Source organism: Alexandromys fortis, unplaced genomic scaffold, assembly GCF_014885135.2.
Source record: "Alexandromys fortis isolate MF-2015 unplaced genomic scaffold, M_Fortis_MF-2015_v1.1 scaffold_326, whole genome shotgun sequence".
Taxonomy (NCBI): domain Eukaryota; kingdom Metazoa; phylum Chordata; class Mammalia; order Rodentia; family Cricetidae; genus Alexandromys; species Alexandromys fortis.
The window spans coordinates 444285-467176 of NW_026068217.1; the positions used below are offsets into that span (position 1 = coordinate 444285).

Below are 22892 nucleotides of genomic sequence, written 5' to 3' on the forward strand. Positions count from 1 at the left end.
ATTCAACATCCTCTCCAGGATTTGCTGTTGCTACTGTATTTCATTTTATTAAAGGGAGTATAGTGGCATTGAGTTGTATTCTTTTTTGTTTTTATATATCCCAGAGTGGCCTCCAACGATGGCCTTGAACACCTGATCCTCCTGTCTTCATTTTCCAAGTGTTGTACTTGTAGGCATTCACCACCATACCTGATTTATGTAGTGCTGGGGAGAAAACTCAGGGCCTTGTGCATGCTGGGAAAACACCCTACCATCTGACCTAAATTCCTAGCACCTAAGTAAAGTGTGTTTAGGGTTTTATGTCTTTGAGGTTTTAATTTATGCAAGCATGATTTGTTGAAAATACTGTTCTCTGTATTTGCAGAGTAGTTCATGTTTGTAATCCTGAAACTCAGGAGACTGAGGCAGAAGAATCACCTCAAGTTTGAGGCCAGTCTAGACTATATGAGACCCTGTTCCAAAATGAAAAAAAACTCCTCCAGGACAGTCAGAGCTATTACACAAAGAAACTGTTTCACAGTAGGGGGGTGTGTGGGGCAACGATGACTATGAACAGACAACACAACAAAAACCAAAAGCATATACCAGCGGTTCAATTCAACATTCTTTAGAATCTTTGACAAATGAAATGTTTTATGATTTTATATTATTTTATATATTATTAAATAGTAATGTACTTTAAAGTATAATGTTTGCTTAAATTTTTTGGTGTTTTTAAGATGTGTCTCATGAGCTGTGTGGTTACCACCACACACACCTTTAATCTCAGCACTCGGGCAGGTGGATCTCTGAGTTTAAGGCCAGCCCAGTCTACAGAGCTAGTTCTAGGACAGCCAGGGCTACACAGAGAAACCCTGTCTCGAATAACCAAAAAAATAAAAACAAAAAAGATGGTGTCTCATGTAAACCAGGTTGGCCTGTAACTCTATAAAGGTGAGGCAACCTTGAAATCTTGATCCTCTTCCTCCTGTACCACCACCCTCATCTTAAATCTTATAAAATACTAAACTTTAAGGATAATTTTTAAGAAAGCATATTTGAGTCACTTGTGGTGGCTTACCATGTAATCTTGGTGCTCAGGTGAATGAGGCATGAGGATTTCAAATTTCTGGTCCATCTGAGCTGCCAGATGAGATCTTATCACAAAAAAAGAAAAAGTATCATCAGGTCCAGCTCCCAATTTATTTCATAGGATTTATATTTTCTTTTTTAAAAAGATTAATTTGTTTTCTTTTATTTCTATGTTTCTGTACCTGCATGAATTTTTGTTCATCACTTGTGTGGAGACAGGTGTACAAATATCTAAAGAGGCTAGAGGGGTTTGGATCCCCTGGAACTCGAGTCACAGGAAGTTGTGAGCCATTAGTCCACCCTCTGGGATTCCTATATTCTGTGTACCTCTGCTTGGTGGGTTTAGCTTAAGAAAGGAGCTTTGCAAGGCAAGCGATGGTGGTAAATGCCTTTAATCCCAGCACTTGGGAGGCAGAGCCTGGCCGAACTCTGTGAGTTCAAGGCCTGCCTGGTCTACAGAGTGAGTTCCAGGACAGCCAGTGCTGTTACACAGAGAAACCCTGTCTCAAACCCCCCCCCACACACACACACACAAAAGAAAGTTGCTTTGCTAAAGTAATTTTAACATATATACTTATTTCATTGTGTAAGTATGCATGCACTACAGCACACGTGTAGAGGTCAGAGAACAAGTTCTAATTGGTTCTCTCCTTTTACCATAGATTCCTGGGATCAAACTCAGGTTATTAGCCCTAAAGTGACTTTTTGGTTTGTATTTTTGCTGCTGCTGCTGCTGCTGCTGCTGCAGCAGACTCTTCCACCAGGAATACTTGAATACGAGAAGCAAGGTTTCTCACTAAGTAGATCAGGTTTGGCCTTGAACTCAAAGAGATCCACCTGCCTGTGCTCCCAGGTGCTAAGAATAAAGGCGTGTTCTAAGATGCTCAGCTGTTTTTCTTTGTTTTTGTGGGTTTTTTTTTTTTGATACTGTTTTGGTAGGAATCTTAGGTCGGCCTCAAACTATGAACTTGCCTTCACCTCCTGAGTGCTGGGATAATAGGCATATGCTACCACACCTCTTTGTGGCTTTTTGTTCCTGATATTTGAGGTTTAGGTCTTAACTATGTTGCCCAAGCTGGTCTTGGGCTTTGGGGCTCAGGAGATCCTCTTATTTTAATGTCCTGGGTAGCTGTAATTATAAACAAGACCTGCTAAACCCAACCTTAAATGCCAACTTGAGTATATTCACAAGATCTCATTTTGTCTTTTGTAGATGGTGTTATCTGAGAAGGTTAGTCAGCTGATGGAATGGACCAATAAAAGACCTGTAATAAGAATGAATGGAGACAAGTTCCGTCGCCTTGTTAAAGCGCCACCAAGAAATTACTCTGTTATTGTGATGTTCACTGCTCTCCAACTTCATAGACAGTGTGTCGTTTGCAAGTATGATCTTTCATCTCCACTTTGAAATTAAATTGGTTTTTGGTTTTTAGCGGTTTTTCTTTCTCAGAAGAATCAAGTTTGTACAATGGGTTCGTTAATAAATAGATTGTACCTTACTCATGGGTTATAAAACAGACACTATTACTGTTTTGTTTTTTTAAGATTTATGTATTTTGTATATGTAAGTGTTCTGTATTCATTCATGCCAAAAGAGGGAGTCAGATCCCATTACAGATAATTAAGAGCCGCCACGTGATTGCTGAGAATTGAATTCAGGAACTCTAGAAGAACAGCTGAACCATCTCTCCAGCCTTCAACACTACTCTTTTATAAAAATTAGTCTTGGTTGTGCAATTGGTAGGGGAGAAAGAATAAAATATTGTAGCTATCATGAATTATATAAAAATCAAAGAGCCACCATTTGGATTGATAATCAGTTTATACACTAGTTGCAGTGACATATTTTTTTTTCTTTTGGTTTTTCGAGACAGGGTTTCTCTGAAGCTTTAGAGCCTATTCTGGAACTAGCTCTTGTAGACCAGACTGTCCTTGAACTCACAGAGATCCGCCTGCCTCTGCCTCCCCAGTGCTGTGATTAAAGGCGTGCACCACCACTGCCCGACTGTGACATAATTTTTATTATGTATTTGTACATGCATGTGTGAGTGAGTGCATTTGTGTGCACGGTGTTACATGTAGAGGCCAGAGAACAACTTTCAGAAGTCAATTTTGTCCTTCCAACAGGATCCTTCCACCATAGAGTCTAGGGATAGAACACAAGTCAACAGGCGTACATGGCAAGTACTTTCTTCCACCCACTGAGTATCTCCTGGCCCCATGTCACAAATACTTAGGCTGAGGATGTAGCTCAGGATATCAGGGTAGACGATTGCCTAGCATTAGAAAAAGTCCTGGGTTCAATCCCCAGTACTCCAAAAGGAGTTTATAAATGGTTTCATTTATAAATGCTTTTAATTTCACACTTTTTTCTTTTGGGGTTTTATTTTATATTTCTGAAGTAGAGTTATAGTTTGTTATAGGGGATTTATTTATTTATTTGTGTGTACATGACTATTATGCACGTATATAGAGGTCAGAAAACAGGTGTGGAAGTTGGTTGTCTCTATCTAGAATATAGGTCCCAGGAATTGAACTTAGATTGTAAGTCTCAGCAGCAAGCTCCTTTACCCCCTGAGCCAGCTCACCAGCCCTTAAAAGGGGATTTTTACTGTATTTCTTTTAAACTGGGTCTCACTGTATATCCTTGACTGTCCTGAAACTTGATAATATGTAGGCTGTGTTGGCCTTGAACTCACAGAGATCAACCTGCCAGAGCCTCCCAGATGCTAGGGTTAAATGTGTGTGCCACCATGCCCAACCTTATTTTTATTGTTTAAAGGTTTGATTTTTATTATGTGTATCTATACAGGGGTATGTGAGCATGAGTTCAGGTTCCTTCCGAGGCCAGAGGCATTTGATATTCCTGGAGCTAGAGTTACAGGTGGTTGTGAACCACCTGACCTGGGTACTGAGAAGTAAAGTTAGGTGCTCTACAAGAGCAGTAAATTCTCTTAATACCTGAGCTATCTTCCCAGCCACTTTTTAAAAAAGATTTTTATTTATTATGTATACAGTATTCTCAGTACTCTGCCTGCAGGCCAGAATAGGGCACCAGATCTCATTACAGATGGCTGTGAACCACCATGTGGTTGCTGGAATTGAACTCAGGACCTTTGGAAGAGCAGGCAGTGCTCTTAACCGCTGGACCATCTCTCCAGCCCTCCAGCCACTTTTGTTCCCTTCTTAATTATGTATAGGTGGAGAGAAGGTGGAACTTAAATGAAATTGTGTAAAACTCCCTTTCAAGGGCTGGTGAGTTGGCTTGGAGGAGTTGGCATGTGAATGTAGATACCTATAGAGGCTAACATGATCCATTACAGATGCTTGTACGCTGCCTGATGTTCTTACAACCAAACTCAGATTCTCTGCAAAAGCAGTGTAAGCTCTTAACAGTAGCGGCAACTCTCTAACCCCTTATGTAATTAAAAACAGTTGTACATGGGTGAGTGTTTTGCCTGTGTGCCACTTGAGTGAAGGGCCCACAGGCCAGAAGAGGGTGTCAAGTCTCCTGGAATTGAAGTTAAAAGGCAGTTGTGAGCCTTCACATAGGTGCTGGGAATTGAACAAACAATACTCTTAACTGCTGAGCCATCACTCCAGCCTTGTCCTTAGGAAATGTTTGAACCAGTTCATTGCCTAGAAATGGAGGAAGAGGTATAAGGGGAACTGGAAGTATGAGAGAAATCATTTCCAGAGTGGAGCCTTCTAGCTATGTGTGTCTGAGGAGCTACAAATGTTTTGCTGAGGCATTAGTATGCCACTGGACCATAGGCTGGTTGGCACAGTCTCTGTGCCACCATCATATCATAACAACTACCTCTCCCCCTCCAAACAGCTTTTCATCAGGAATATGGTAGTCAATGCCAGGATTGAATATTTATGCTGTAAATTTGTTCATTATGGTCCCACAATCGGTATGAATCCTTTGATTTCATCTCTAGACACTAAAATGATTTGCTTATGTTCATGTTTGGGATACTGAACAAAATTTACAAAATGTGGGGAGGCAGAGGCAGGCGGATCTCTGTGAGTTCGAAACCAGCCTGGTCTACAAGAGCTAGTTCCAGGACAAGCTCCAAAACCACAGAGGAACCCTGTGTCGAAAAAACAAAAAACAAAAAAAAAAAAAATTTACAAAATGTGGATAGAGAATAGATTAGTGCATGTCAAAATGAAATAGACTCTAGGTTTAATCTCCAGCACTAAAATACATACAGAATAGAAAAGGATGGAATTAAAAAGTTTATCACAGATGAAAAAAATGTTTTCTAACTGGGTGGTGGTGAGACACATTAGACCCAGCACTTGGGAGGCAGAGGCAGATGGATTCCGGCCATCCTTGTTTACAAAGTTATTTCCAGGACAGCCAGAGCTGTTACACAGAGAAACTGTGTCTCAAAAAAAAAAAAAAAAAACAAAGTTTTCTAGAAGAATAAAGAGTTAGCCAGGCGGTGGTGGCGCACGCCTTTAATCGCAGCACTTGGGAGGCAGAGGCAGGCGGATCTCTGTGAGTTCAAGACCAGCCTGGTCTACAAGAGCTAGTTCCAGGACAGGCTCCAAAGCTACAGAGAAACCCTGTCTCGAAAAACCAAAAAAAAAAAAAAAAAAAAGAAGAAGAAGAAAGAGTTAAAAAATAAAACAGAAATGCTAGAGCCCCCAAACTTTCTTTGATAAATAAGTATGTTTATGCATTTGTGTTACTTGATCTAACCCCAAAGGATTGAAAAAAAGTAAGATAAAGACATATATATATGGGGAAAACATGTAAATAAACAGACCTTTAGAATGAAACAAGCTGGGCAGTAGTAGCACATACCTTTAAGCCTAGCACTTGGGAGGCAGAGACAGACAGATAGATCTCCGTGAGTTCGAGGCCAACCTGGTCTATCAAGTGAGTTCCAGGAGCGGCTCCAAAGCTACAGAGAAACCATGTCTCAAAAAACTAAAAGGAAAAAAGAGACAAAAATAAAATGAAAACATAAAAGAAAGGAAAATTCAAGGATAATTGAAGGTTTGTTCATCTCAAGTCCCTAGATTTTTCTTGTCATTTATTGTAATAATTCATCTGATTGTATTTTTACTTACCAAAATAGCATCTGTGCCTCAGAGTATGTGTGAGGGTTTGTACATGTGTTCATATGTGTGTGGGTACATGTGTGTGCCTGAGTATAGAGGCCTGAGTATTTGGTGTCATCTTCAGAAATGTTGTCTACCTCCTTTGAAGCAAGGTCTCTCCTTTGCCTGGAGCACACTGGTTAGGCTGGATTAGCTAACCAGCCAGCTCGAGGCATCCGCTTGTCTCTGCTTCCCAAGTGCTGCAATTAGGAGGCTATCACCACTCTTGCTTTTTAAACATGACTTCTGGGAGATGAACTAATGTCCTTATGCTTTCAAGGCAAGCATTTTTACTGATTGAGTCATCTTCTCAGCCTCCAGATCTTATTTAATTTTTAAAAATTTGATACAAGGTCTCACTGTGTAGCCCTGGCTGTTCTGAAACTTGCTATAACAGCAGGCAGGGTTTTAACTTTGACTATCTTTGCCTTCTGAGCATTAGTTTTACAGGCCTGTGCCACTGTGTCTGTCTGGTTACATACTTTTGATATTTAAGGTAGGCTGTTAGATCTTCTTTGCCTTATGATTTAGGATCTCAAAATTGTGGGAATTTGGGGTATAAATCAGTGTTAGATTCCTGCCTAGAATGTGTGGGACCCTGGGTTCAATTCCCAGCACCAAACCCAAAAATTGTTGTATGCCCATACTCCTTCCTACAAGGAGTCTGAAACAGAAGGAGCATTTGAGACCAGTAGTGTGGTATAGGTTGAGCAACATAGCAAGACCCTGTCTTAAAAACAAGAGTGGAAGCAGCACACTGGCTGGAGAGAGGCCAGCTGTTAGAGCCCATCATTGCTCTTGCAGAGTACCCAACTCAGTTCTAGGAACCCATGTTGGGCAGCTGACAACCTCCCGTAACTCCAGCTCCAGATCAGTAGATCTGATGCCTCTGGCCTCAGTGGGCACTGGCACTCATGTGCACACATCCTCACACGGACACACATACCTAGAAATAAATCCTTTAGTTCCAGGACATCTAGGGCTACACAAAGAAACTGTCTTAGGGGAAAAACCACCAAAGGAGGGAAAGCCTCCATAGTGTATAGAGGATGTTAGCTGCATTTCTTTGTTTTGTGACTACCAAAGATGTTTTGGAGCCTGGCTGTGGTGGCACATACATCTAATCTGGAAGCAGAAGCAGGCAGATCTCTGTACATTAAGGCCAGCCTGGTCTACAGAGTTACAGAATAGCCAGGGCTACCTAGTGAGACCCCCATCTCAAAAAAATTTTTTTTTTAATTGTTTTGGGTGGCTGGAGAGATGGCTCAGTGGTTACGAGCACTGACTGTTCTTCCACAGAACTTGGGTTCAATTCCCAGCACCCACATGGCAGCACACAACTGTCTGTAACTCCAGTTCCAAGGGATCCAACACCCTCACACAGAATATATACAAGAAAAACACCAGTGCCCATTAAATAAATAAATGACTCTTTTAAAAAAAGAAAAATTGTTTTGGGATTCAAAAATAAACAGTATAAAAGTATAAAGCATGAAATAGAGTCATGTAATTACTAATTTCTGGTGAGATTTCCATCACTTAGATGTGAGGCTTCTTTTATACTTAAACAAAGTGTCTTCTAAATGACTGTGTTCTAACTATACCTGAATTGTGTACCAATAACCTTTTTTTTGAGACGGGGTTTCTCTGTGTAATAACCCTGGCTGTCCTGAACTTAATTTGTAGATCAGGCCAGCCTCAAACTCAGATCCACCTGCCTCTTCCTCCCTCACAGCTGGAATTAAAGGCATGTGCTGCCACCACCACCCAGCTTGCCAATAATTTTTAATATTTCTTTTACTAAAAATTGCTATTATGCTAGACAGTTGTGGCACATGCCTTTAATCACAGGTCTCTGGAAGCAGAGGCAGGTGAATGTCTGAGTTCAAGGCCAGCCTTGTTTACAGAGTGAGTTCCAGGATAGCCAGGTACACAGCGAAAACCTGTCTCAAAAAAACAACAGCAACAAATTGCTATTACTTAATTAGGTTTTGTTTTACTGCTGATAAACTGGGTTGATTTTTAAATTGTTTCATATATTTTTTGCTTTATTCCCCACCAATCTGATTTTATTCAGGCAAGCTGATGAAGAATTCCAGATTCTGGCAAACTCTTGGCGGTACTCCAGTGCATTTACCAACAGAATATTTTTTGCTATGGTGGATTTTGATGAAGGTTCTGATGTATTTCAAATGGTAAGATGTTTGATTTTTTTCTTTTTTTCTTTATTTTATTTATTTATTATGTATACAATATTCTGTCTGTGTGTATGCCTGCAGGCCAGAAGAAGGCACCAGATCTCATTATAGATGATTGTGAGCCACCGTGTGGTTGCCGGGAATTGAACTCAGGACCTTTGGAAGAGCAGGCAATGCTCTTAACCACTGAGCCATCTCTCCAGCCCCCTTGATTTTTTTTCTTGTATACAGGAATAAAGCATGGATAAAGCAAAATACAATTTTGGTGATTACAAGAAGTTAAATAGTGGGGCTGGAGGTATGGCTACTTGGTTAAGATCACTCATTCCTCTTGCAGAGGACTTGGGTTTGATACCCAGCACCCACATGGTAGTTCAAAACCATCCATAACTCCACTTCTAAGGAATCTGATGCCTTCTTCTAGTCTTCACGGGCAGCAGGCATGCATATAGTACACATACATACATGCAAGCAAAACACTCATACACATAAATCTAAAAATATTGTTAAGAAGTTAAATAGGAATACTTTAATGCAAAAGCTAGAGTAGCTAGTAAACTAAAAGCAAAATTTGACTAATCAAAAAAAGTCAGTAACCAATGCCAACCAGTATGTTGTGTGGCATGGTCTGTGTACCCTTTTAAGTGTGTTGTGTGGCATGGTCTGTGTAGCAAAGGCTGGATACAAACTTCCAATCCTTTCTCCTCCATCTCCCAAGTATTGGGACTATAAGTGTTCATCATCCTACCTGATAACTTACACACATACACACTCAAACACACAAATGTGTGTGTGTGTGTGTGTGCATGTAAAGCAGAGAGGAATTTGTTCAATGTGGGAAGAACAGATGACTAGTGGCCCCTTCTATTGGTACTAGTTTAAACAGAAGTATTGGGCAGTCGGGAGAGGTATGTGTAATTAAACAGCCAGGTGAAGGTGTCATCTGATCATTTTTTCAGTTCTGGTTCATCAAGATGGTCAATCCAAAGTCAACATAGCTTGGGATCAATCTGGTTCCCCCAACATCATCTCTGCTCCAGAATACAGCCTTGTCTTCCAGATAATTGCCTTATTTCACAGAAGGTTGTTCCTGTCCTTCAAGGATTTGTTTTTCTGGGACCTACACAAATTTTATTTTGTAAATATATAAAGAACAAGCCAGGCACTTGTTCCTATACTCCTAGCAGTTGGAAGGTGCCTATTCTGGAACTTGCTGTGCAGACTTAACTGACCTCCATCCAACTCATAAATATCTACCTGCCTCTGCCTCTCCAGTGCTGGGGTTACAGATGTGTGACCACATGTCTGGTGTTTTATTTCAAGACAGGGTCTTGCCAAGTGTCCAAGTTTGTCTTAAACTCAGAGTATTGCTCTAACAGTCCTTTAACCTGAACTGTTCTTGTTTTAGTATCACGAGGTTGTAACAGCCATATAAAATAAGTTTTGGTGTCATGAATGTATACTTAATTTTTTAAGAATTTCTGAGCAACCTTAAATAACTGGCATGGGAAATTTCCTATTCAAGTTAAAAAAATTGTATGTTACCTAGAAATTTCTATTTGGATAATAAAATGTATTTGTTACAGTCAGGGGTAGCCTTGCATTTGAAAGCCTACTCCACAATGCTCCTTAGATAATCATGATCTTCATGTGTGTGAAAAGCCTAAATTTCTCCCAGGCATGGTGGGGGTGGTACATTCTTTTAATCCTAGCACTCAGCAAGCAGAGACAGGAGGATTATTGCAAGTTCAAGGCGAGCCTGGTTGACACAGCAAAACCCTGTCTTAAAAAAATGTTTAATTTTAAAAATTAGTTGCCGTTAAGGTTATTTTCTTGGTAACTTCTGTTTCCATGGACTATTTTTGATTCAGCTAAACATGAATTCCGCTCCAACTTTCATCAACTTTCCTCCAAAAGGAAAACCCAAAAGGGCTGATACGTACGAGTTACAGGTGCGAGGGTTTTCAGCTGAACAGATTGCTCGCTGGATCGCAGACAGAACTGATGTCAATGTAAGTTTCCCTACTTTACAAAAAGTCTTTTTTCCACTGTCTTTGAATCTGAACTGGGAGTCATAGCTGGTCTTGTCTTCATGTCACTGAGATGGAATCATTTGGTAGATCTTTCATAAGTAGGATTTAACAGGATCATCTTGATAAAAATTAAAAAATTTTACTCATCTTGAGTAAAATTATAAAATACCTTGTCTTAGCCTGTTGAGTTCAGAATAGAAACCATTTTCCTGACCATAAGTGTGTGTACTTGGCAAAATTTCTTAATCTAAGGGTTTTTGTGTTTTAACTGAAATAATACAGTGCCTATTACATATTTCTAGGGTATAATTTTGACTGGAGTAATATGGTTAAAAATATTTTTCCTGAAAATACGTTTTTGTCTGCTTTCATTTCATTATTATTAATTAGAAAATAAATTTTATATCTTAGAATGTTTTTCTCTCTTCCATTAGATTAGAGTAATTAGACCTCCAAATTATGCTGGACCCCTAATGTTGGGATTGCTTCTGGCTGTTATTGGTGGACTTGTGTATCTGCGAAGAAGCAATATGGAATTCCTCTTTAATAAAACTGGATGGGCTTTTGCAGCTTTGGTAAGTGAATTGAAAGAGAAAAGTTGATTGAAAGAGAACTTAATCTATTTTCTTTACCCTTTTTCTTTTGTTTTCTTTATTGTGCTTGTGTATAGGCCACAGATTGCTATTGGGTGTCTTCCTCAGTCACTTCTTCAGCTTATTTTATGAAATGAGTCTCCCTGAACCAGGAATTCACTACTGATCCCTAGAGAGCCTCCTGTCTCCATATCTTTAGTGCTGATTTTACAAGCGCATACTGCTGCACCCAGAATTTTTTCTTGGGTTCTGTTAGCTGTTACCTCTGTGAAAAATATTTTTTTGGGGTGTGTGTGTGTGTGTGTGTGTACGCGTGTACATGTACTTGTGCATGCATACAACTGCACATGCATAGGCCAGAGGAGGATATCCAGAGTCATTCTCTGTTATTCTCTACCTTTTCCCCCATCCCCAAGACAGTGTTTCTCTGTGTAACAGCCCTGGATGTCCTAGAACTCATTCTGTAGATCAGGCTGGACTTGAACTCAGAGATCCACCTGCCTCTGCCTCCCCAGTGCTGGGTTCAAAGTGTGTACCACCATAGCCGACTCCACTTTTCTTCGACAGGATCTAGCACTGAGCCTGAAGCTCCCCATTTGGGCTAGAGCAGATGGCCAACAAGCTCTTGGGCTCTTCCTGTCTGTTCCTCAACACAAGGACTCTCTAGGATGTCCAGCCATGCTGGGGATTTAGACTCGGGTGCTCTTGTTTTCACAGCATGCAGTCTTATCCACTGAGCCATTTACTCAGCCCGATTTTTGTTGTGGTGAGAGTGCATGTTGGTGCTTGTTTGTGGAGATGTGAGTATGTGCTCGTTTGTGTGGAGGCCAGCAGTGAACTCAGGTGTTCTTCCTTAGGCTCAGTCTACCTTGGGATTTGTTGTTGTTTTCGGGAGGTGTCTCACTGATTAGAGCAAGGTTGGCTGGAGGACAGAAGAGGGCACTGGATCCCTGGAGTTATAGGCATTTGTGAACTGCCTAACAGGTTCTGGGAACCAAACTCCACTATTTTACAAGAGAAGCAAATGTCTAGCCAGTGCCCTCAGCTTTTTTATTTGGATTCTGGGAATTGAACTCAGGTCACTGTTTTGGTTGAAAGCACCTGAGCAAGGCAACTTCTAAAAGACAGCCTTTCACTGAACTAGAGCTCATGATGGTGGAGTGAAGGAACAGCTGAGAGCCCACATGTCATCCACAGTCAGGAGGCAGAGAAGACACTGGGAACAGCACAATCCTTTTGAAACCTTAAAACTCACCCCCAGTGACACACCTCCAAAAAAGTCACATCTCAATCCTTTCCTGTAGCACCCGGCTGTACTACATGACAGTATGATACTACTCCTGTATTGCGGTGCGTGCACTATAGGATCATTTGTGAGCCTCAGGCAAGGGGCTGGAGATTGAAACACACACAGACAGCACAGACAGAGACACACACCTCTAGTCACTGGTAAAGAAGCCCTTTATTGAATAGCACCACGGAGGCTTATATACCCAACACAGTCAGGTGGGCCAGCAGGTGAAAACCTCATCTCCTGATCCTCAAACAAGGACAAGGCAACACATGCTCAGGAAGCAGAACTGGACAGAGCTTTCAGTAGCTCAAATCAGAAGGCCAAGTAAAGGTCACTAGCAGGGGAGAGCAACTGGAGGCCAGGACTCCAAATGGTCCCAACACTTTCCAAACAGTTCTGCCAACTGGATACCAACCATTCAGACATAAGAATTTATGGATCTGTTTTAGTCAGTGTTCTATTGCTGTGAAGAGACACCATAACCGTAGCAACTCTTACAAAGAAAAGCATTTAATTGGTACTTGGCTTACAGTTCAGAGGTACAGTCCATTATCAACATGGTGGGAAGCATTGTGGGATGCAGGCAGACATGATGCTAGAGAAGGAGCTGAGAGTTCGACATCCGAATCCACAGGCAGAAAGGAGAGAGAGAGAGAACACCACTAGGCCTGGCTTAGGCTTCTGAAACCCCAAAGCTTGCCCCAAGTGACACACTTCCTCTAGGCTCATTTAGTACATATAGTACAAATTCAGTAGACCCCATGTTCATTCATCACCTTCCATCATGTGGGTCCTGGAGATCAAATACATTGTCAAGCTTTTGTGGCAAATACTTTTATATGCCAAGCCATCTTTCTGGTCCTAAGATTTTCTATATTTTTATTTCCTGTCTTAAAGTGGGCTTCTTTCCCTCGTTATCTTATTAGGTTTTCCAAAGTTTCAAGCAACCGATTCTGTTTATAGTTCTTTTTTATATTTTATTTTGTGTGTATGTGTTGGGGGTTATGTGCATAAGTGCAGGTATATATAGAGGTCAGACGGGGCCATTTGATTCCTTAGAACCTAGAGTCAGGGGAAGTTATAAGCCACCCATCGTGGGTCCTGGGAACCAAACTCATATCCTCTGCAAGAACAGTATGTGTATTCTCGCTATTCCTAGTTACAGTTCTTTTGAAAATGTTTTTGAATGTATTTTCTTTTTTTTTTTTCAAGACAGGGTTTCTCTGTGGCTTTGGAGCCTGTTCTGGAACTAGCTCTTTTAGACCAGGTTGGCCTCGAACTCACAGAGATCTGCCTGCCTCTGCCTCCCAAGTGCTGGGATTAAAGGCCTGTGCCACCACCACCCGGCTTTAAATGTATTTCAATATTGAATTTTGAAACTTCTCTGTTTATAGTTTAAAATTCCTTCAGAAATGATGTTGAATTGTGATCCTTTTGACAAAATATAAACCTTAATAAAGAAATAATTTTTTTGAAAAAAATAAAGTCTTGTGTTTCCTGAATGGATAAGCATTTTCATGTACCTGTTTAACTAATCAATATGGGCTAGCTGGACCATGAGTATTCCAATATATTTGTTTCCTAGTGTTTTGTACTTGCTATGACATCTGGTCAGATGTGGAACCATATAAGAGGACCACCATATGCTCATAAGAATCCCCATACAGGACATGTGGTAAGTTGGTCATTTCTTTGCATTGTATACCAAAGTTGATGTAATATGATTACCCTGTGAAGCCAGAGCCAGCATATACAGGAACTAGATAGAGTTTTGCCTCTTTCATCCCTGTTATGGAGCTTCAGGTACAATTAGAGCATGTGGTCTTCTAAAGTGGGATGTTCTTTATTCCATTTCTTGAGTTCTTTTGACTAGGATGGCTAAGAAAAGCATTCTCAAACTAAATATAAGAATTAGTCAACTATTTGAGCATCTGTTATTTCTAGTACTGTGCTAGGCACTATCAGACATGGTGATTAATTGGAAAATTGTGGTTCCTATTGTCATGTCTACATTGTTTTTTACCTCATAGTTTTATACTCTTAAATATTATTTTTCTCGTACACTTTTGTTAAATAGATAGTATAAATACAAAGAAAGAAGTAAGTAAATAATATAGAAATAGCTTTTAGTAGACGAACAAAGTATGGTACATACATACAGCAAGTGAATTAATGATTTCATAAAGTTTAACATACTTTATTTTAGGGTTAGGACACTGCAATTCAATGTATAATTTAAAGGTTCCTTTTTGTCTTCCTCTCCCAGAACTATATCCATGGAAGCAGCCAGGCCCAGTTTGTAGCTGAAACCCACATTGTTCTTCTGTTCAGTATCCTTTTACAATAAGTCTTTATTGTTCCATTTTAATTTGATTATTTTCTTACAATCTTATGTTCTCTATACAGATTTGGTTGGAGCTGCTGTCCTAATGCAGGCAATAATACCTTTTGGGAATTGTATTGCTTGTGTCTTCCTTCTTGACCCAATATCTTATAGACTAATGAGAGGCAAACCTTTAGTCTGGCAAAGCCAGGTTGATTAGCTCATTGATGTATGGATTTAGAAGAAAAATGAGGTTTAGGTGAGACTTAAAATGAAACATTAAGAGCTGGAGAGATGGCTCAGCAGTTAAGAGCACTGGCTGCTCTTCCAGAGGTCCTGAGTTCAATTCCCAGCAACCACATCGTGGCTCACAAACATCTGTAATGAGATTTGGTGCCCTCTTCTGGTCTACAGCATACATGCATACAGAACACTGTATACATAATAAATAAATCTTTCAAAAATGAAACATTAAGCTGAGTGTGGTGTCACACATCTTTAATCCCAGCATTCATGAGGCAGAGGCAGGCCAATTTCTGGTTTACAGAGCAAATTCAAGGACAGCCAGAGCTATTACACAGAGAAACTCTGTCTCGAGGAAAACAAACAGAGAGATAAATTAACAAATGTAAAATTAAATGTCATTTTAATACACTAAAAGCATAATTGGGACTAAGATATACCTCATTGGTATAGCACTTACCTATCATGCACAAGACCCTGATTTCTAGTGTCCTTCAGAGAAAACCTAGATATAAGAGCCACAGTAAGTAAAAGGAAAAATGTTGGCTGAATAGATTAAATAAAAAAACAAAACCAAAAATAGCATTGGGCTGGAACGAAGGCTCAAGCAGGGTGCCTACTTACCCACCCTGACAACCCAAGTTGGATCTCCAGTGTAGCGAACTGCATGGTATCACACCTGATGGAAATGTATAATCAACTCCTGAGATGGCTAAGGCCTGACCTATGCTATGATCACGCAATGATTATCAGCTACCTGCATATGCGTGAACCTATGGGCAGTGCCCACCTGGCAGTTCAGAGTTGGCAGCCCATGCCTACTTAAGGGCTGGGAGAGGTTTGCCCAGGGAGAGAGAGGAAGGAGAGAGAGAAAGTGAATAAAGTCCTGGAATAAACTGCAGTGGGAAGAGCTCCGATGTGTCGCGCGTCTTCCTTGCGGGTCGAGGGTGGCCGTGACACTCCAGGACCAATATGGTTGAAGGAAAGAACCAATTTCTGCCAGTTGTCTTCTAACCTCTACACATCTGCTGTGACGTAAGAGCAAACAGGTACACTGTCTCACACACACACACACACACACACACACACAGATTAATTAAAAACATGGAAAATGAACAGTCGTTCCTAACAGGAGGCTGTTTACGAGAGAACACAAGATGGTAATGAAGAGATGAATGTAGTCAGTTACAGAGCTTCATTAGAACACCTGACTTAATTACAGCCACATGCAGTAGCATGCAGTGTGCATCATGTACATAATTAGCAGTGTGTGACCATTCCTAGTCCTCACAAAAGTACAGGTGATGGTCTCTTTTCTGCTAGAACATAGGCACTGATACTGCTCATTTCATTATTCAACCATGTGATGTGCTTTTTGTTTGCAGTAGTATTTCCATTCTGAATTATATAGCTACTGTTATTACATGAGGGATTTTCCTTTTTCATTAGAATAAGACAAAATTGAGTATCTGAGTCATAATTAGTACTCCAAATGTTATTTGTTGAAAATCTGAAGAAGTTTTTGAGATTATTTTCTATTAAAAGTGAGTTGCTGGGCTGGAGAGATGGCTCAGCGGTTAAGAGCATTGCCTGCTCTTCCAAAGGTCCTGAGTTCAATTCCCAGCAACCACATGGTGGCTCACAACCATCTGTAATGAGGTCTGGTGCCCTCTTCTGGCCTGTAGGCATACACGTAGAAAGAATATTGTATACATAATAAATAAATAAATAAATATTTAAAAGTGAGTTGCTATTGTCTTAAATGGTTTGTATTTCAAGTATGCCCTTTTCAGGGGTGTTAAATTGATAACAGTGACTATTTAGTATTTTGTAGTGTGTATGAAGTTGGAAAACTGTTGTGATCAGGCAGTTTGTTTTAAGGTATGATATCCAAAAAGCTGATTTTATATATAGGTGGAATTTTTTGTGGTTGCTGTTTTTGTTTTGTTTTGCTTTTTTGAGACAGGATTTTTCTCTGTGGCCCTGGCTGTCCTGAAACTTCCTCTGTAGACCAGGCTGGCCTTGGTCTCACAGAGATCTGTCTCCCTTTGCCTAGCAAGTGCTGGAATTAAAGGCGTGTATCACTACCACCAAGCATAGCTGGGATTTTTTTAAAATTACATTTGACTTTACAAAACTGAAGTATTTTCAACTTTAATTCTTTTGGGGGGGTACCAGTTTGGGGTGTTCATTTATTTTGTTTCTTTAAGACAGGGTCTCACTCTGTAGCACTGGATGGCCTGTGCTATATAAACCAGACTGACTTTGAACTCACAGAGATGTGCATGCCTTTGCCTCCCAAATGCTGGGATTAAATGTACCACCTTACCAGGTGCATGGGGCCAGGGTTTGTTTTATTTTGTTTTTTCTTTTTTAGACAAGAGTCTTATATAGCCCAGGCTGGCCTTGCTTTACCAAATGCCTGGTTTAACCTTACTTTTCAATTTAATCTTTATAGTAATTAACACTGTGCAATATAAGAGTGTTTTGGTTACTGTTTTAAAATAAAAAATTGAAGGTTTATAAATTCATCTTATTTTCTTCATGAGAAACTGGGAATAGGAAAGTGGTATATCTTTTGTGGCTTATATGAATTTCTCCTTAAACAGTTTTTCTAAGATGGCGGGGTTACCTTAGGCATGGTGCTTTTATGTGAAGCTGCTACCTCCGACATGGATATTGGGAAGCGAAGGAGTAAGTCATGTGTCACGGTGTTCCAATTCTGCCTTTAATGCAAAAAAAAAAGCCTCTCTAGTTAATTTTCCCTTTATAATCTATTTCTTTACACTTTTTTATTTGATCAGTTGTTTTTTATTTTGAGATAACTATGTTATGTGGCCAAAATGACCTTGAACTTCCAATCCTCTTGCCTCAACCTCCTCTGTGTTCCTCATTTCACTCATAAGAACATCTTGTAGCCAGGCAATGATAGCGCACACCTTTAATCCTGGCACTTGGGAGGCCGAGGCAGGTGGATCTCTGTGAATTTGAGGCCAGCCTGGTCTACAGACCAAGTTCCAGGACAGCCAGGGCCCTGTCTCATAAAACTAATACTAAAATAAAAGCAAATGAAAAACCATAAGAACACCTGGGGTTTTATTTATTTATTTATTTGTGTATTTATTTATTTGAGACAGGGTCTCATACAGCCTAGATCAGTTTTGAACTGACTGACCTTGATTTTCTGATCCTCTTGTCTCCACCTTTCAAGTATTAGGATTTACCAATGAGCCACTTACCCTGCCCCATCTATAAAACACATTTTAAAAACTATATACGTAGGAACCAGACTTGATGCTACTGGCCCATAATTCCATACATTCAGGAGGGTGAGGTAGGAGGATTGCAAGTTCAAGGCCTAACTGGTCTATAAAATGAGATGGAACTCAAACAGCAACTTAGTAAGACCCTGTCTCAAAAGTAAAAAGGGGACTGGGCATGTAACTAACTCTGTTGTAGAGTACTTGCCTAGAGTATACTGGGCTCTAGATTCAATCTTCAATATACCAAAACAAAACAACAGGAAAAAACTATGGGCAGGCCTGGGGATAGAGCTCTATGGTGGAGTGATTGTCCTTCACAGACAAGATCACCAATAGTACAGAAGTGGTGTGTGTGTGTGTGTGTGTGTGTTTGAGTCTTATACTCACTTTAAATATTAAACACTTGGAGCCGGGTGGTGGTGGCTCACCCCTTTAATCCCAGCACTTGGGAGGCAGAGGCAGGCAGATCTCTGTGAGTTCGAGGCCAGCCTGGTCTACAAGAGCTAGTTCCAGGAAAGGAACCAAAAATAAATAAATAGATAGATAGATAGATAGATAGATAGATAGATAGATAGATAAATAGATAAATAAATAAATAAAAAACTACAGAGAAACCCTGTCTCGAAAAATCCAAAAAAAAAAAAAAATTAAACACTTGGGAGGCAGAAGTAAAATCGATGCAAGTTCTGGGCCAGACAGGGCTATATGTTGAAGACCTTTCTTTCAAACAAAATAAAAACCTTAGATGGGGAGTGGCAGCAAACACCTGTAATTCTAAAACTTGGGACGTCAGGCCTAAGAAAATCACTAATAAGGTCTTGAACCCCAGGCTGCATCTGCTTTTTATGCTTTAGAACATTTGCATATTGTTGAGTGTGGCAGCATAGTCTATAATCCCAGCATGCCAGACTGAGACAAGAGAATTGCTGCCAATTCAGGCTTTCCTGTACTATGTAGTAAAACCGTGACTCATAAACAAAAAGTCTGTACAAGGTGCAATCCAAGCACTTGGGAGGTGGAAACAGAAAGAATAAGGAATGCAAGGTTATTATTTGCTATATAGTGAGTTTGAAGTCATCTCAAATAACAAGACCCTCTATCAAACAGATACACATTGGAAGATGCCTACAATATAATTTCTTAAAATTATCATAGATAATATTTATTTTCTGTAAAAAGATGAGTATATTAGATTTCTGATTTGACAGCTACTTTTGCCAAACATGGTGGTGCATACCTATAATCCCAGCAATTAGGAGGCAGGTGTGAGTTTGAGGCCAGTTTGGTCTACAAAGCAACTTCCAGGCCATTCACTGCTATATAGTAAGACCCTGTCTCAAAAAATATAAAACACCCTGTTACAAGAAGAATAGATAGTTATTAACCATTTAATATATAATACATGTATGATATTTTAATTTTCTAGATTTTTAAAAGTATTTTCATTATTTCCTCTGCGTGTGTGTATGCATGCATGTGAATGTGTGTGAACACGACACAACATGGATGTTGAAGTCAAAGGACAACTTGTAGGAGTCCATTCTGTCCTACTGTGTTGTGTGGGTTTTGGGGCTCAAATTCATATAGTCAGGCTTGGCAGCAAACACCTTCTCTTATTGAACCACCTTGTTGGCCCAATCATGATTTATTTTTAGTTGTTTTTTTTTTTACTTTTTAAATTTTGTTTTTAATATGTCCAACCCGTTTCCCCTCCCTCCATTTTTCCTGTTACCTCTGCCACGTCCCCTAACCCCAGATCCACTCCTCCTCTGTTTCCCTTCAGAAAGAGCATGCCTCCCAAGAATACCTACCAAACACAGCATAGCAAAATACCATAAGTTTTATTCTTAAAATGTTCGCGGAGCAGCTGCCAGCCCGGCAGAGATGGTTGTGGGTCCCTGCAAGATCCCCGGGCTTATGAGCAGTGGCCCATCCCGGGCAGGCGGCCCCTGTCATGCAGCGAGCAGGCAGGGTCAACCTGCGGCGGGTCCGGGGAGAGCCAAGCGGCTGCAGTTTCCCGCCCAGGCCACCAGGAGAGCCAAGCGAGCGAGTGTAAATTGCACTAGGTGGTGGCGGGTAAAAGACACATAGACACAGAAAATAGCCATAAACATTTATTAAAGAAGAGAGGGAGAGGGAGAGAGAGAGAAAGAAAAGAAGGGAGAAGTGGGGAACACACGTGCTCCAGGAAGGGAGGGCAGCAAAAGAAGAGCTTCAGGATGACGATGAGAGATCAGAGGTCGCTGGGAATGGGTGGAAAGGGGCAGGGACCAAAAGAATAACAACAATAGGCACAAACCCACATATCAAAGCTGGATGAGGCAACTCAGTAGGAGGAAAAGGCTCCCAAGAGCAGGTAAAAAAAAGTTAGAGACACTCCTACCCCCACTGTTAGGAGTCTCATAAAAACACCAACTTAACAAACATATATGCAGAGGACCTAGTTCAAAATCATGCCACTTCAGTCTCTGTGAGCCCCTATGATTCCTATTTAGTTGAAGTTTGTAGGCCATGTTCTCCCGGTGTCTTTGAACCCCCTCCTACATTTCTTCTTCCTCCTCTTCCTTGGGGTTTCCCAAGCTCAAAGGAGAGGGATCCAGTGGAGATCTCCATTTTGGGCTCTCTCTCTGCCTAATGTTCAGCTGTGGGTCTCAGCATTTGCTCCCATCAGCTGTCAGTGGTAGCCTCTTTGATGATGATTGGGGTAAGCAGTGATATACGAATATAGAAGGATATTGTTAGTAATCATTTTATTAATATTTTTCTAAAATCGGTCCCTGGGCTATCCAGCCTCTAGTTCCTGGTCATCCAGGTGTTGGGCATGGACTCTCTCCCAGGCTGTGGACCTCAGATTAGACAAGTCATTGGTTGGCCACTCCCACAAGTTCTGTGCCTCCATTGCCCCAGTACGTCTTACAAGCAGGATAGACAGACTATAGATAGAAGGTTTTGTGGCTGGGTTGTTGTCCCAGTCCCACCTCTGAAAGCCTTGCCACAGTTAAAGAAGATGGCCAGATCAGGCTCTGTATCCTCCTTTACTACAGGTCCTCCGTGAGGTCATCTTCGTAGAATCCTGGAATTTCTACTGAACTTAGTTTCCATATTTCACATGCAACCAAAATCCCTCCAATTCCAGTCATCTCTCCTAGTACTCTTCCTCCATCACCCCCACCCCCACCACATCTGATTCCTCCAGTACCCATCACCACCCACCCCCAGTCCACCCAATAAATCTATTTCCCCTTCCCAGGGATATACATGCATCCCCCTTTTACTTATTATATAAGCCCTCCTTATTACTTAGCACTTCTGGGTCTGTGGATTATAGCCCGATTTTCATTTACTTAACAGCTAACACCCACTTATGAGTGAATACATACCATGTTTGCCTTTCTGGGTCTAGGTTGCCTCAGGATGATTTTTTTTTCTATTTTTTGTTTTTTGTTTTTTTTGAAACAGGGTTTCTCTGTAGCTTTAGCTATCCTGGAACTCGCTCTATAGACCAGGCTGACCTCAAACTCAAAGAGATTCTCCCAAGGTGTATGCTACTACCTCCCAGCTGATTTTTTTCTATTCCTACTTTCTTTCATTTCCTTGCAAATTTTATGGTTATTTTTTAACAGCTGAGTAATACTCCATTTTGTAAATGTACCACATCTAATTCATCTATTCTTTAGTTGAGGGACATCTAAGTTTGTTTCCAGTTTCTGGCTATTATAAATAAAGCTGCTATGAACATAATTGAGCAGTTGTCCTTATGATAGGATGGAATCCCCTTTGGGGATATATGTAACTAGTATAGCTGGGTCTGGAAGTAGATCAATTCCCAATTTTGTAATAAACCACTATATTGATTCTCTTTTTTTTTTAAAGATTTATTTATTTATTATGTATACAATATTCTGCCTCAATGTATGCCCGCACGCCAGAGGAGGGTGCTAGATCTCAGTACAGATGGTTGTGAGCCACCATGTGGTTGCTGGGAATTGAACTCAGGACCTCTGGAAGAGCAGCCAGTGCTCTTAACCTCTGAGCCATCTCTCCAGCCCCCTATTGATTTTCATAGTGGCTGTACAAGTTTGCATTTCCACCAGCAATGGATGAGTGTTCCCCTTATTCCACATCCTCTCCAGCATAAGCTATCATTCATGTTTGATCTTAGCTACTCTGACAGGTGTAAGATGGAATTTCAGAGTAGTTTTGAGGTGTATATCCTTGATGACTACAGATTTTGAGTATTTGTTTCTTGGCCATTTTGTTCCTCTACTGAGAATTCTCTGTTTACATTGTACCCAATTGCTGTGGGATAATGCTTTTGTACTTGGTAAAAATTTGTCACTCGTATTTGTTTAATAAAATGCTGATTGGCTAGTTGCCAGGCAGGAAGTATAGGCAGGGCAACCAGACTAAGAGAATTCTGGGAAGAGGAAAGGCAGAGTTAGTTGCCACCCAGATGCAGAGGAAGCAAGATGACAATGCTGTACTGATAAAAGGTACCAAGCCACATGGCTAAACATAGACAAGAATTAGGAATGAATTTAAATTGTAAGAACTACCGGTAGGATTTGCTGAAGGAGGCAGAGGCAGGAGGATCAGGAGTTCAAGGCCAGCCTGGGCTATACATTAAAATAAAAAGAACTAGTTGATAACAAGCCTGAGCTAATAGGCCAAACATAATTAATATAAGACTTTGTGTGTTTCTTTGGGATTGAATGGCTGTGGGACCAGGTGGGACACCCCATTTTAAAAATTGGAT

At 40.6% G+C, this 22892-nt stretch overlaps 1 protein-coding gene across 9 annotated transcripts in view; it reads left to right on the forward strand.

Annotated features, from left to right (window-relative positions):
• The window catches only part of Magt1 (magnesium transporter 1), a 91785-nt gene that overhangs the window by 21540 nt on the left and 47353 nt on the right, over positions 1–22892 (forward strand). For all 9 annotated transcript variants that reach the window (XM_050130465.1, XM_050130461.1, XM_050130460.1 and 6 more), the window contains 7 exons: positions 2285–2454; positions 8267–8384; positions 10259–10399; positions 10855–10995; positions 13893–13982; positions 14574–14637; positions 17493–17567. In XM_050130465.1, coding sequence (XP_049986422.1) covers positions 2285–2454; positions 8267–8384; positions 10259–10399; positions 10855–10995; positions 13893–13982; positions 14574–14637; positions 17493–17567 — 799 coding nt within the window. The remainder of the gene's footprint in view (positions 1–2284; positions 2455–8266; positions 8385–10258; positions 10400–10854; positions 10996–13892; positions 13983–14573; positions 14638–17492; positions 17568–22892) is intronic.